General features: G+C 41.1%; 1 protein-coding gene across 2 annotated transcripts in view; it reads left to right on the forward strand.

The window, feature by feature from the left end:
• nbas (NBAS subunit of NRZ tethering complex) overlaps positions 1-15637 on the forward strand; it is a 155705-nt gene that overhangs the window by 82739 nt on the left and 57329 nt on the right. For both annotated transcript variants that reach the window (XM_035143684.2, XM_035143683.2), the window contains exons 42-43: positions 10090-10313; positions 10507-10617. In XM_035143684.2, coding sequence (XP_034999575.1) covers positions 10090-10313; positions 10507-10617 — 335 coding nt within the window. The remainder of the gene's footprint in view (positions 1-10089; positions 10314-10506; positions 10618-15637) is intronic.

Consider the following 15637-nt stretch of genomic DNA (forward strand, 5'->3'; position numbering starts at 1 on the left):
ACTGTGCACAATAACATGCGCTGTACTTGTTCTCAACTTTACACACATCCCCACACACTCTGACACATCGCACCTTAATGGCAGCAATCAGTGCCCACGTCCATTAACTTAAAATATATACAGCTTTTCTCCCCTGCTCCACAATTTGGCAGTTGTACCTTCATATTTTTTTGCTGATTTCTTCCCTTTTTTTATCTCAAATTTCCTTTGAGTTTTTTCGTCTCTTTAATGTGCTCCACTGCGGTGAGTGCTTGTTATCGTTGTGTTCCAGGTCTTGCCTTCACTCAGCTCTTAATGATGAGTTAGTGGCAACTTTTACTCTCACACCGATAGACGCAAGAGGGAAGAAAACCTTTCAACCCTGAATTTCTTTCTCTCTCTCTCTCTCTCTCTCTCTCTCTCCTCCGCTATGTCCCTCTCCTTTCCTCATTTTTTTTCTCTGTCAGTTGGGCTTGAAGAATTGCTTTGTTGGCATGCCAGTTCTGTTTTTAAGTGTCTCCCTGCTACTTCTTCCTGTCCACATTATGTTGCTCTTTCTGCTATCATTCCGCCCTCCTTCTACACTCTGTTTATAGTCTTTTTCCCCCCATAGGCCTGTCTCGTCCTTGTTGAATCTCGGGGCCTCTCCCTCCACAATCCTATCTTGACTGTGCATGCTTTATACATTTCTCTTGTGCCTTATTTTGCCCTCTCGCTTTCTGTTATCTTTTGAGGGCACGCATTGTGGAGCGTGTGATATTTAATTTCAGATATGTAGGAATTTTGTGTGTGTGTGTGTGTGTGTGTGTGTGTGTGTGTGTGTGTGTGTGTGCTTGGATTGTACATTAGGTTTGCAGGACAAACAAACATGTCACAAACATTTAACATTTTTTATACCTTTGAACAACATGCGCAGGTTGCCTTGTTTGTGTGTGGTGTTTGCGTGTAACTGAATGGTAACACGTTTGGGTGCTTGTGTGTGTGTGTGTGTGTGTGTGTGTGTGTGTGTGTGTGTGTGTGTGTGTGTGTGTGTGTGTGTGTGTGTGTGTGTGTGTGTGTGTGTGTGTGTGTGTGTGTGTGTGTGTGTGTGTGTGTCAGTCAAACTGTCTCAGAGCGTTTCCCGCTCTCCACTTGAATAGCAGCGTGTCTCAATAACTCTCACGCTCTTTCAATTCTCTTGTCACTATCGCATAATTTCATACCCAAGCAGTAACAAACCAAACACTCAAACCGCTGAAGTCATTCAGTTGCAAATAGGAACAGAATCCTCGGAGGGTTTACTCGAGGTGTTGATGTGTTTTTAAAGCCTCAATCATCAGACTCTTTCCTCACTATTTAGTAGATGTAAATGTTTCTGGAACTGAAGCTGCCTGCAAGAGATCTGTGAAACATAACATATATGAGATTAATTACATTTTTAGCACATGTAGTAAATGCTTTCACATAAAATGTTTATAACACACAATAAAAGTCTAGATAAACACACACACTGTACATGTGTATTCATAAATGTCACATATATTAACACTCATAGCATCATCATCCATAGATCTCGGAAGTATAATGTAATATTATCACTTTTTGGCTGGATTTATCACCGCATCAGTTGAGGAGTTACTAATCTTAATATACATACATTCATACATAAGAATTCTGATCATAACCAGTAACCATTAATGACCTCATAGCATCATCATAAATAAGTGGTATACAGTGAGCCCCTAAACAGCCAGTTTTTCATTAGTGAAGCACATGTGAAATTTACATACCAGGGTGCAGCTTAATCATCCAGTACTTTTAATTACCTAAGGACAAATGACCTGTCATTTTACAAATGCCACATGTAGCCCGTTTAAAATATATAGGAAATTTAAGGAAATTACTCCATAAGCTCTTACCCTTTCTCCATAAACTCTTACCATACTTACCCATTACATTCAACCAAGCTGCTCCAAATGTCTCACACACATAGATATTAGTTCACTAAATGTACCTGATTTTAGCTCATCAAGATCAATGAATTATTCCCTGGCAAATCTGTGAAAATCTAAAAAAAACACCCTATCTCTTAAGATTAAAGAAAGAAAAAAGAAATCCTGGATCTGCCCCTTGATCTGGATCTGCACCTCCCTGACCCTTATCTCATCTTTCCACCAAGTTTCTAGGTTATCCGTCCAGTAGTTTTCGTGTATTCTGGCTGACTAACAAATGTAGATAAAAACATAATAAAGAAAGAGTGGCCTGCTGAATAGACTAGTATCCAGGTGATTCCAGCACACTGGCGAGATAACAGGAAATGTTGTCTTGACCTAGGTCTCATTTGTTTACTGCACTTGCGGAAATGCATCTCCGCTAATCTGAAAACAATATACTGATGTTTAAAAGGCACCATGTGTAGCACATTAGTCAAATGTATTGATCCCTGTGGAGAAATGTGCCCTCTGGTTTCGACCCGACCTTCTGCACCTATTTATCAGCAGTGGGTAACCACAACACAGCCCAGGGGAAGCTTCAGGTTTTGAGGCCAGTATTTGACCGAGGGTAGTGACACCAGAAACACACAGAACTAACATACATGTATTTTAGACCGTGAAAGAAACCCCACACAGAAAAACAAAGCTCTTATGTTAGATAAATGTAAAGGTAAAATGATTGCCTAATCACATTCATACAATAACATGTATGATATACATTACATTGCATTTGTAATGTAGATATAAAATAACCATATAATCACAGTATAGACATTGATTGGCAATAATAGATATTACAGATATTCTTGGTATTCTTATTATTTTTTACTTGTGTTTCTCGCCCTTTTGGAAATTGTTGGAACAAACCATGTCCCCATGTACCAGCTTTTATTTGTGAGTCGAGCGTTGTAATAACCAATACATGTAATGGCCAAAATAATAAAGCCCTAGCTGCTCATAGAAAGGCTTTCAGTGGAGTGCATACCTCTGCCAAGGCCAAAGAACCCCACAACTCAGTCAAGCTCTTACAAAAGGAAAAAAGGAAGTGCTCTGATAATCTGCACCAAATTGTACCAACTCATAGATCTCAACAAAGATAAATATATAAAAATAGAACAGCATATCACGCAGATTCCTGGATTTGGTCCTAAAACCTGATACACACTATAATTTGATGGATTCTTCCCTGGCCCATGCTTCATCCTTCCACCGAGTGTGGTGCAAATCAGTACTTTTTGCAAAAACAGGCTGGCAAATAAACAAACACAACCCCCCCCCCCCAAAAAATATAATATATCCCCAACCTCTCAGATTGAGGTTAAAAACTGGAATAAGGCTTCATCCTTACCTCTTTCCCTCTTCTTCCATTTAAGTCAGACACCTTTAGTATGTTTGCTCCAACTACTGACAAATGAGCCACAGGGTCACTCTATTATTTTTCATCGTTTACATTCTTAAACAAGAATGGCATTCCGCCCAGTAGAGCACATACCTCAGCCAAGGCCCAACTCACATTCAATCAAGCTGCACCAAATTCACACAGTCATAGATATATCACTTCTCTAAATGTGCCAGATTTATTTCATCAACATCCGATAATTATTCAATGTCAAATCATCTCACAAGATAAAAAATTCCTAGATTCGCCCCTTTGTCTCAATTCTGAAATCTGTTAGTTAGTTTTTGCGTAATCCTGTTGACGAACAAACAAACCAATTAACAAACAATCAGGGACATGGAAACATTTCGTCCTTAGCAGAGGAAACAATTGATTAGTCTGAAAGGGCTGCAGTTATGCAGGTCTGCCATCATAAACTACGTATTCATTCTCAACCTTTTTAAACTAGGGATCTATTTTCTGTTAATATACTGCTCTTTCAACTCAAATGCTGTTTCACTATCTTGTGTTACCCAAAGGCAAAGAGGTCTACAACACGCATCCCTCTGCTTCCAGAAGATTCTGTTTCCCACCATTGACTTTCAAGGTCTTAAACCGTTACTCTCCCATCCGATTACACCTCCGAGGCATGACGGCGCAGCATCAGGCTCAGTGACATGGCGGTTTGGTTTTCCATTATTCCCAGAGGCATAATGAGCCAATTTCCACTCGCTCGCACTGAAAGTTTTCATTATACAGGGCTGAATTGCTTGTTTGGGAACTAGAGGCGCTCTTTACCATAATTGTACGCTGGTGGTGTTCGTTCGATGCTGCACGTATCGCCCATGTTTATTTAAAGTGCTCCGGTTTGTTTACCTGTACTTGTCATTGTTTTTAAATGTGTGAGATTTACCCTTGATTGTGTTTGTGTGTGAGAGTCTGTGAGATAATTGTGTTGAGCATCATTTAGCTGTGAATGTGCAGCAATGTGCTGACTAAAGAGATTGAGATTTTCCGCTCGACCATTTATCTTTGCCTGCAACCAAGTATTGATTACTCAAACACACATGGACACACACACACATGCTTTTGAATAGTACACAGTTGTGCCATAGACACACAGAGCGAGACGACACACTCCTCAAAACTGCTTAGTTCCCTGAATATCTCATTACGACATTTTGCTTTATAATAAAAGACCACAAATCGTTGTTAGGTGCTTTACTTGCAATTCCCACACTTAGATGGAGTCTGTGAACTGGAAAGAATTTATTAAGGATACATGTTTGTGTTTTGATTCTACCTGACAGCACTCGACACAGTTTTCCGGCATAATAAATCACAAAGTGTACCACAGCCCTCAGCAGATAGACACTGTATTAGTCCCAAAGATAAAAGCATTTTTCATAGTAGCAGAGAGACCACTTAATAAAACAGCAATTTGCTTACATGCTGTGACAATTTACCTTTCCTGCGGTCAAAGCTGATTCTTTGCAGAGTCACGGCCACAACAAGGATCCGAGCCGCCGGTGCGAGTCGCCGGACCAGCAAGTCAGCTCCCTGTCGTCAAAATGACGAGAATAATGAGTACAGACTGAATGACTTCTCTTCCCTCTTTCTGTACAAATCGTGCACTTGTACAAATTTCACCCATGTACCGCGATCATTAGCAGTCTACACTTTACCCACAGGAGCACCGTGGAGTAGAGTAGCAGCAGAAAGGGCCCTATTATACAAATACGCACTCTAAATGCACTGTAGCAGTTGACTGGGAACGTTCGGGACTAAGTAGCCTCAAAAGCTTTGATTTTGATGCGCCGCTTTGACTGTGCTGGGTTACTCCTGCTCCTCTTGTTTGTATCTTTGCAGTCTTCTGGCGTCTTGCTTGTGATCATTCTCCTCCACGGTGCGTCGTGACCCACGGTGCAGCCGAGCCAGTTAATGGAGCGATTATTCCTTTAAAATTGGCGCCCGATTCCCCCACCCCCTCATTGCATTCCTCCTAATTATGTACACATACTGTACACACCAATTGGTGAATTAGTGTTAATGAGGCCGCAGACTGTATAACTAAGTGTCAGGGCAAATACAACTCATTAAGATCATTACTAGCTAACTCTGTAGAGATGGAAGGCATGACTGTTTCTGTGTAACCTCTGTGTGATCCTCACCATGCAAATACTGTGTGTTTGTGTTATATTGATGATCTAATAACTATGATCTAACCCCTAACCCTTGATATGACATACCCTGTAAAAGCCAAACACCTTTCGTGGGGTGGTTTGTATATTTTAAAACAAAATAATTTTGATCATATGATATTTTAACGATTATGAATATAGACGTGGGCTTTGTCTGCTTTTAGATTGCTTAACTGATAGGAGTATAGAGTGACACTCCAATTTACCACTAGTTATGACCAGGTTAAGGTTATATGTGGAAAAGGAATATTGGAATGATGTCCATGTTATTTGATACAGATATTTTCACCCCTCAGAGGATGACTCCCAGTATATACACAAATAATTTTGATCATCCAATTTGTATTGTTCTAATCTATGTTCCATGAAGTGCAATGACTCCTTATCTTATGTGGTTAGCACCATCCCTTCACAGGAAGTAGGTTCCTGGCTCGGTTCTTCAGGGTCTTTCTGTGTGGAGTTTCCATGTTCTCCCTGTGTCTGTGTGGGTTTGCACCGAGTTCTCCAGCTTCCGCCCACAGTCCAAAGATTTGCAGATGGGGCTAGGTTAACTGGAGACTCTGAATTACCTGTAGATGTGAATGTGAGTGTGAATGGTTGCTAGTCTCTGTAAGTTGGCCCTGTGATAGGCTGGCGACAATGTCCAAGCTATACCCGTTATCAGACAGTCATGGCTGATGATCCTGCCTGACTTTCCCTCTAGTGCCACCGGCAGCATTTAGTGGTTCTTCGTGAAATATCTCTGCAACTATTGGATGGATTGCCTTGAAATCTGAAGACTCATGGTGTGATTTGTAATAACTTTGATGATTCATGACATTTCTTTGAGTATCAACATCATGTACAGACATTAGTTAATCAGCATGTTCATGTGTCCAGTACTATTTTTTTTGGCCAATTTTTTACCACGCTCAACTTATGAGCTAAGGTGGTGAACATGTTTTACATTATACTTAATTTCTTTAAAGACTATTGTAACCACTCAAAAAATGATCTCATCTCTGATTAAACATATGACATGTTCATATCAACTTTTCTTGGTACAATTAAAGGGGACATAGCGTGCCCATTTTACCACAAGTTGATATGGTTCCTTGGGGTCTTAATGAAATGTCTGTAACATACTTTGGTCAAAATACCACAAGGATCATTTAAAACAGAACCCTTTTGACCCTGTCTAAAACAGCCCGAGTGTGGGGGGACGGGGTGAGGTGGAGGGTGGGCCAAGACCATGTAGGGAGACTTCCACTGCCTTGTTACGACACAAAACCCAGGAAGCTCAATTGAGTCACTCAAGCATGACGTTTCTGACTTAGAGGAACCATAACAAAACGCGCGAGTGTTTTTTTCCCAGAGTTTTTTGGTTGGTAGACATGCCAGATACCCACATTAACGTGTAGAAGCACTAACAAAGTGGAATTTGCATGCTATGTCCCCTTTAACATGTTACATAGTCCTCACCTGTGCAGATATGACGGTGGGTAGTAGAAGGGACATCATATACTGTATGTTATAATTTTAAGATTTAGTTAAACATAATAATGAGATTAACAGGCTCAAAGTGCTAAAATAACGATATTTATTTCACATATTTACAAAGCGTTCTAGGGAAAGAAGCAAAGGGATTTCTAAAGGGTGCAGAGACTGAACCATGATAACATGGGAAATCAAGGCTGAAAATGAGAGAACAAGCATGACTGAACTGATTTGAAACCGAGATGTAGACTTATTTTCTTTCTTTCCCCTCAAGCGGCATCACAGGAAAGAGGGGAGAAAAGATAAAAAGAGCCTGTGGCAGCAGTGGAACAGCTGAAGGGGGAGTTGGAGGGAGTTGGCTTCCTCCCAGCGATGTAACATCACACACTACGTTATGCAATTATACTCTATATGCAGTTTATACGTTTGTCTTTTTGAAGAAAGACTAGAAATGTCTCCTTTGAGATGCTTTGAAACTAAATAAGCAAGAAATTAGATAAGCGAGGGAACAAACGAGGAATTAGCGTTGTCTGTGCTTAATTTGCCGAAAATTGGGATTGCAAAGAATACTTATTAGAGAGGGAACAGACTCTCGAGGTTCCATGAGGGGAGGGCGGGTTAAATAATTTCAGAGAAGCAAGAAGAACTAGTGTATGGAGAGGTAAGGAAGGACAAAGTACTGCAGATGAGCGACGGAGAGAGAGAATGCAAACAGAATTTCATCATGAAAGCCTTATTTCAATAAAGTTCTTCAAACACGGGCCTGTCCATCACAGTTCCAGCACACTTTCTTCTCGCTCCCTGTCTTCTCCCTTTTGTGTCATTCTTCCTTTTCTGAAGACGGCGTCTAAAATGGTGCAAGCATTATCAATTACCATCCTCCGTTTTTTTCCCCCTCTCTTCCCCATTACTTTCTTCCTCCCATCTCCGGGCTTATCGTCCCACCCACCCCCAACTTCCTGTCACTTCCTCTCTACACTTTTAATGTTCAGTCCTTTTTACCTACTCTTCTCCTCACTTTATTCCCCCGCTCCCATGTCCTGCTTTTTGAAAGTTGGATCTGCCACCATGACTGCCGGTATGGCCACATCTAACGGCACACATACATGCTGAGAGCAGGATGAGACTTACACACACACACACCCACACACCTCGGTTCTCAAGCTCACACTTTTCCAGCAGCCATAATTACCTTATGCAAATAAGATCAACAAATAAACCGTCACATCCTGCTGGGCGACAGCATTTAAGATGCCAACAACCAAATTCAGGAGCTCATTTAATGAGAACAGAGGTGATGAAAGAGATACAATATTTACCCTCAGTCTCACAAATTATTCCACTGTCTTATTCCCCATCGGCCCGAATTATGGTAGCAATCAAGATTCTTTATACAATTCATTATTTTGTTATTTTAAAGTGTAAGAAAAAGGTTGAATACTGAATTGCCTGATTTGATTGAGGTGCAAGAAACATGAAGACCTGCATGCTGTTCTTGAAAGTGAAGCCAATGCGGAAATGCCTGAAACCTCTCGGTGGTTGACACTTGTTTGGTTAGAGCAGCAGTTGACAGAAGAAATCTAGAGGAAGAGGGAGTTAGTCATGTAAGGTCCTGTTTTTTCCATCCACTGTGACTTAAAATGAATCATTACAAAATAATTCATAATAGAAAGAGTAATAACCAATCTTTCTTGCAGTTCAAGTTGGTTATCAGTTTTAGCAGTTACACAGTTGTCTAATGTGTAATGGTTGCCCACCAGGAAGATGCTTTTTGTGCAGCATAGGATTTGTTTTCATTTACATACTGGGAGTGACCACTGGGTCAGCTCTCCACAAATTAGCAGGAGAGCTGAGTGGTGGCACTGATTCCAGTTCAATGAAGAGATTGTAATGTCTGTCAATTGAATATGAGAAACAGATACTAGTGTGATACAGTGTGTCTATCATGCTCCCAAAAGCTTTTCCATCTTTTGAGGTCTTGCTCCTTCTTTTTTGATAATGTAATCTCGTTGTGCCCTTTTCTTCTGCTATGATTTAATGGCACTCGACTCAGTGTCACCAATTGTTCACCTCAATGCACCAAACTCCAAATATTTGCATACCAATAGTGGATGGGAACACATTTTAAATGTTATTTTCTTAGCCGATATCACAGTGTCCCTCTTCCTTATTTAATACACCGACCTTGGATATTGTGCTTATGGAATTTACATATAGTAATAAAGTTTCTTTCTAACCTTTAAGAGTCTATTCTAAAAAGGAAACATGATATTTAGAAGTTCAACTTTGAGACTATAAACAAATATATTTCGGCTTTTTCTTGACAGTGTTATTTTCTTTCCGACATTATAACTGCAAATTAGTCTTTAACATCATGATGAAGGCCAACTTCATTGGCAAATTACACTTAATAAGTGTGGCTTAATGTTTTTAAAGCTGGCAGGAATTATAAAGGTTTAAAGGTCCAGTGTTAAAGATTTAAGATGATTTATTGTTGAAAATAATTGCACAAGATTTACAACTATGTTATAATTTGCTTTTATTATTGGAAACTAGGTATTAATGTATTTTCATTAGTTTAGAATTACCCCTCATATCTATATAGGGAGCTGGTCCCTCCCACAGAGCCCACCATATGGCACCACCATGTTTCTACAGTAGCTCAGAATGGACAAATCAAATACTGGCATTTAGAGAGGGCATTTTCACTTTTTTACATTACCTGAAAGCCATCAAATTCTCCTAAATGCTTGGAAAGGAAGGGGTATTCAGTTGGTTGTAATCTCTAACCTCGCCACTAGATGGCACTAACTCCTACACAAGGGTCCTTTAAGTGGTCAGATCAGTAGCCATCATGTTTATTCCCCTACGGCAAAGGGGCCAGGATCTACCGGTCCACTTTTTATTTGCTTTCATTCAGAGGGAGTGGGGCGTGATAATCATTTTCAGGATTACCACATTCTGCTCTTAGCACAATATCCCTCCAATATCCCCTTTCATCCGTGAGACCACAAGCATGAAATAACACATTCAGCAGCCATTTGTGTGTAAACAGGAGAATTATATCCCCCTTTTTTCGCAGGCTGACCCCAAGGAGCTGATTCGATTGGTCACGCAGCACGTGTCTGCTTACTCGAGTTGGCCGGAGGATCTGAAGAAGTTGATAGGTCAGCTGCAAGTGTACAACGAGCGTCTTACTGACTTCACCCAGGCCCAGTTGTTGCAGGGGCTGGGCCGCGGCGTGGACGTCCAGCGCTTCAGCTCAGACTCCGACTACAAGAAGGAAACCATTCTCGGCCTCACAGAGTAAGCAGGGGTGGGCCTGGACCACACCGTTATTACCATGTTTCCTAATTTGAATGATTAACCTTTGCAATTAGACATAATCATTCCTACGGTCTGTCTGTGCTTGAATCATTCTTTACATCACACATTTTTTAAATCTGATCCTTTTCTTCTCTCCTTTCTGCTTGTGTGTGTTTGCCTGTATTTGTTTTAGGACCCTGGATGACAGCGTGTACAGAATCGCTCTGTCTCTGGCAAAGCGCTACAGTCTGCCTCTGTGGGAGGTCTACATGACTCACCTTGAGTTCCTCTTCACAGACAGCGGGTAAATGCACTCACACTCATGCAAAAAACAAACACTGTCACATTAGCTCTCTCACAGCATTGTTCCCATCTCATAATGATGTTTTGGTAAAGAAATATGTGTGGCTCATGACTACTTATGTATTTCCATGTCTGTTATGGTCTGTTGGGCTTATGCACACGCACTCATCCCTAAGTTAAATGAAAGAAAGTAAATTTAAGGCCACTTGCCACTTGAGTTGTTAAACATGGCTCGTAAGCACAGTAAATCAAAGGTGTGTGTGTGTGTGTGTGTGTGTGTGTGTGTGTGTGTGTGTGTGTGTGTGTGTGTGTGTGTGTGTGTGTGTGTGTGTGTGTGTGTGTGTGTGTGTGTGTGTTAGAGAGAGAGAGGGAGGGAGGGAGTGTAAGTGTGTCTATAATTCATTTGTCCTCTGACTTCATACCCATAGGATCTGACTAGCTCTGCACCTTTCCTTGTTTTAATAGAATTCCTTTTCAGTGCTTTCAATGTGTGTGTGTTTGCATGAACACGTTTGTGTGAATCTGTGATAAATATCCCCCTGTCACATCCTGATATAAGGAAATGGTTTATGGACTCCTCTTAACGATAAATTAAACACCTACCCCCTCAGAAAACCCTACTGTGTGTGTGTGTGTGTGTGCGTGTGTGTGTGTGTGTGTGTGTGTAAACAAGAGCAAATTTTGTCCAAATTCTGTGACAAATGCATGAAGAATATTCATAATATTATCTTGCATCTGCAATATGCATATTGATTTAACACATCGGTGGACGCAATGACTGATATAAATAGAGCAGATGGTGGAAAACTGCAGACAGAAGCACAGGTGCAAGATGGAATTTAGACTTTTATTGATCCCTGCAGGGAAACTGCTATTACACACACACACACAGACACACACACACCCTGGTAATTCTGATGCCACTATGGATATCTGCAGCACTTTAGGTGTAATAATACGATGAAAGGGTGATTAATGAGTAAATGCGTAAATGTACAGTATTTGAGAAAAAATTAATGGAAAGAGCTGCTGAGCTTTAAGCGCTGAGCTTTACAAACACACAGGATGGAGGGAAAGGTCATTAGGAAGAGAGAAATAACCCCAGAATCAGGGAGTGCAGGGAGGGAGGAGCAGATAAATGGAGGAAGCAGAGATGGATGATAGACCCGGAGTGTCCCTGCCCCGCTGTTAACACAGAATAGACGCTTTGGAGGAATCAATGCGCTGCTAAACACCGACATCGTCAGCTGCCCGTTAGGGGTATGAATTTCAGCAAGTAATGACATTTTAATGACACCTATTAAAACCATTTAAACAACTTGTCGAACACAGAAGGGTGCAGATGTGCTCTCAGAAGTCACCTGTCAATTCGCTTGTAGCATATTTGTGTTTTTTAAGCTTTTCTTGTTCTATTTTTCTTTACCCATAATAATTTTTATGTATTTAGTTTGGTTTTAGCTGTTGGAAAATCAGTTTTCCCCGAGAGAGAGCGGCTACTATCTTGCAAGAGGAAATACTTGCAAAGTTTTCTTCAAAATATAACCATTAGACGCAGATTTTTACTTAACATCACCGATACTCATCTTGCTGGAGTTGTTATTGATTAATTTTGGTTGAAGGAAATGAACCGTGGATGACTTCAGGCTGCACACACAGATAATGTAGTTTATTATTTCCTGAATATTTTGAAAATATATTGAGTCTGAATATTTAGAAATTCACCCTCTCTCTCTTTCTGTTGCTGCAGTTTCACCATAGATGTTATTTCATACTAGGTTTGTCCTTTCTTGTCGTATTGCACACTCTGTATTTAGTCTTGTTATAGAAACGTACAAATTATAAGGGAGCGATTGTTTATTTTCCATATCTGCTGATCTCTACAAATGGGTTTAGACGTGTGCATGAGGATGGTGACCTGCTACGAGCTGTCACCTTAGAGCAAACACATGCAGCTATTTGCCTCATGCTGTTGACGTTCTACATTTAATTATCTCGAATATTTCTCTCAAATTAAGGTACTGCAATCGTGCGTCTTGCTGTGTGTTCATTTGAGTGTGCGTAGCATGCTAATGAGCTTCCCTGGAGAAAAGTATTTGTAGCATTCAGTGTGAATGTGGCTCGTGCTGCTGCTACACACAGGTTGGCTACAGTTCATGTGTTCAGCTGCAGTCGTTTGGTTCTGCTGCTGGCTTCGCTGTTATTTAGAGATTATTGATGCGCTGTCCACAGAAACTCTGCAGGGTTCGGGCCCCAAACGTGACCATGACCTCGAGCGTGACTGTAAGCATGCTGCCTGGACTCAGGGGCTGAACCACTAAGAGCAGGACCTGAACTGACAAATATAATTGCATAACCTTTGGTTGAGTAATGGTGCCACTTGTACAAAAACTGTATTTCTGACTGACTTGAAACTTGGATTACTTCAGACAGGTCATGCCATATACATGGCTCACGGGCAATTAGGTTTGACACCTCAGACAATGCAGTCAGTTCCCTTCTACCACCCGCTCCTCTTTTATCCTGCTGTCACCCCGCTGGTCCCTGTGTGATATTATGGGATTATGAAAAATTCGTTTCTTACCTAGGAAAAAACATAACTATATATATTTAGCCATGCTAGCAGAGGTGCTCTAAATGTGGCAATATCAGGTGGTCAGTATGTTTGTCACCATTGCTCTAAATACCATCATCTTGTCAAAATGATGTCTTTTGTCCAAATACCTGCAAAACTAATCTAATAGGTGTTAGTTGTATTTCTCCTGTGTTAGCATTATTATAGATTTTATGGCCGGTCACTTTTCCGTTTAGATCTCATAGTTTCTTGATCTAGCAGGGACCTGTTTTGAGAAAAAAAAAAAGATCCATATACTGCATTTACCCTTCAGGGGTTGGTGGAAACTGAAACTTGAGCTAAAAGAAAAGGTCATTTTAGACTTTTACTCATCAGATAAACAGAAAATATACCAATAGTGCTCCATTGTTTATGGATGTGAAACTAGCCAAATGTTAGCGAACGGTTTAGAATATTATGGATTATGTTGCCAGTGTCTAAATGATCTGTTATTTAATATTTATTTAATGTTAATTTGTGTGTGAGTGTAATTGCACATGTTTAATTGGGTAAAATCATAGTTAATCATCCTGTTTTTATATCATTAACAATGTGTACTGGCAGAAGAAAGCCTGACACTGAAGAAGTGAATCAGCTGTGCACATCTGACCTGCTGAAAAGAAATTAAATTTGTCGGCAATGGTCGTACAATTTAAAGCGCGTTTCTAGTCTTGGAGACCAATCAAAGCACTTTACTCTGCAAGTCTTGTCTTCTATCACTGAACAGCTATCAGGGCAATTCGGTATCCAAGGACACTTTGACATGCAGAATGGAGGGGCCGGGGATCAAACCACCGGCCCTCTGGTCAATGGATGACCCACTCGTGCCCGTGCAATGAACTCTACCATTCAAATGCACTTTTACACCCCCTGGACTGTAATTTGTAAACAAATTAGCAGCACAGATCATAAAAGAGCAATAATAAAAAATTACAGCTTGCATAAATTGCAGTACAATGATGTACTGAATAATCATCAGTGCTCTGGCAGACCTCTCCCAGAGTGTGTTTCTAGTTGTCTGATTACCATGGTAATTAAATAGGCCTCTGAATGTAAGAATATTAGGAGCCTAATGCTGCTATTTTTGCTCAGACCTGACAGAAGTGACAACAAACACAATGTGGTAATGTGATATGGGGAAGAAGGGAGAGGAAGAGCATGGCGAATGAGGAATACTCAACCGGATTAAATTGGTTCCTCACTTCGGCTTTTTTGAAAAATACAAAAGATTGTAATGAGAAGCTCTGACATTAGAGCCTCACGCATGCAGCCGAAACAGAGCAGGAAACTGTGAGAGCGAAATACCACCAAGAGAGCAGCATCAGCACGGGAAGCGCTCACTAGGCTCGTAACGCAACTATCAGGGACGGGGATGCCGAACAAAAAGATGCTGAAAGCCGCGGAGAAAGAAGAGAGGAGGTGCTCGCAACCTGAGCAGAGAGAGGCCCAAGTCGTTCTTTTGAAAGAGATGACGACAGCCTGGCTTTGAGGAACTGAAGTGACACCAACGCTGGACACAAACCACTTTACGCAGCCGTGTGTTTTCCTGCCTGTGCGCACTCCCAACCCTCCTCAAACAGCCTTCATACCATTGTCCTCTTGCCTTTCAGTCACTATGGAGCTAATGTGATTAAAAAGTGAAACATCAGACCTTGACCAGGGTCTCAGGCCTCCTGTTTGTTTGCGCACTTAGCAGTTGCTTGTTGTGTTGACTCCAGTCTTATTGGAGCCCCTGTTGTGAGGGTGATTAATGTTATTTACATTATCGAGCCCATTGTCCGCTGCTGCGCGCTGTCTATACTTTTTTCATTAGCGAAAGCCTCGCGGCCAGCTCTGATGGAGTACCCAGAGGAAACATTGTCCTCTTTGATGTCGTCCCGTTCCCACAGATAAACAGACTCGCACGTTACCGCGCTCGCAGACAAGCCACCGGTCGCTCCGAGCACCACCGGCGGCTGCCAACAGCTAGGGTAGCTGTTAGCCTCCTCGCCTTTGCCTCCTAATTCTTTGTATCTTTCCTTGTTTAAATCTTTTTTCTTTCGGTTCTTTATTTTGTTTGTGTTTCTTTTTCATTTGTTGTTGATATTGGTTGTTTTTTTTAAAGCAAAGCAGTGCACAAGCCGTGCACAACTTGAACAAATTGCTGAATAGGTTTCCGCGGAGATATCTCCCACTCTATGAACTCAGCATTTCACCCTCATCTTCACCGCCTTACTGATTCTCTATATGTCGCTCCGTCTCTCTTTTTTCCCCAATCTGTCTCAATTTTGCCATTTTCATATCAGAGCTGACCAAGTTCTTCAACGTTTTTCTCAGTAGTAATCTATAAAATCCTCATCATTTCTCTTGTGCGGTAGGGACTGTATCTTTGGTGATAAGCTTGGAGATTGCTGTGCTGTTTTTTCCAAAG

The sequence above is a fragment of the Hippoglossus stenolepis genome, chromosome 20 (genome assembly GCF_022539355.2).
Source record: "Hippoglossus stenolepis isolate QCI-W04-F060 chromosome 20, HSTE1.2, whole genome shotgun sequence".
NCBI lineage: Eukaryota > Metazoa > Chordata > Actinopteri > Pleuronectiformes > Pleuronectidae > Hippoglossus > Hippoglossus stenolepis.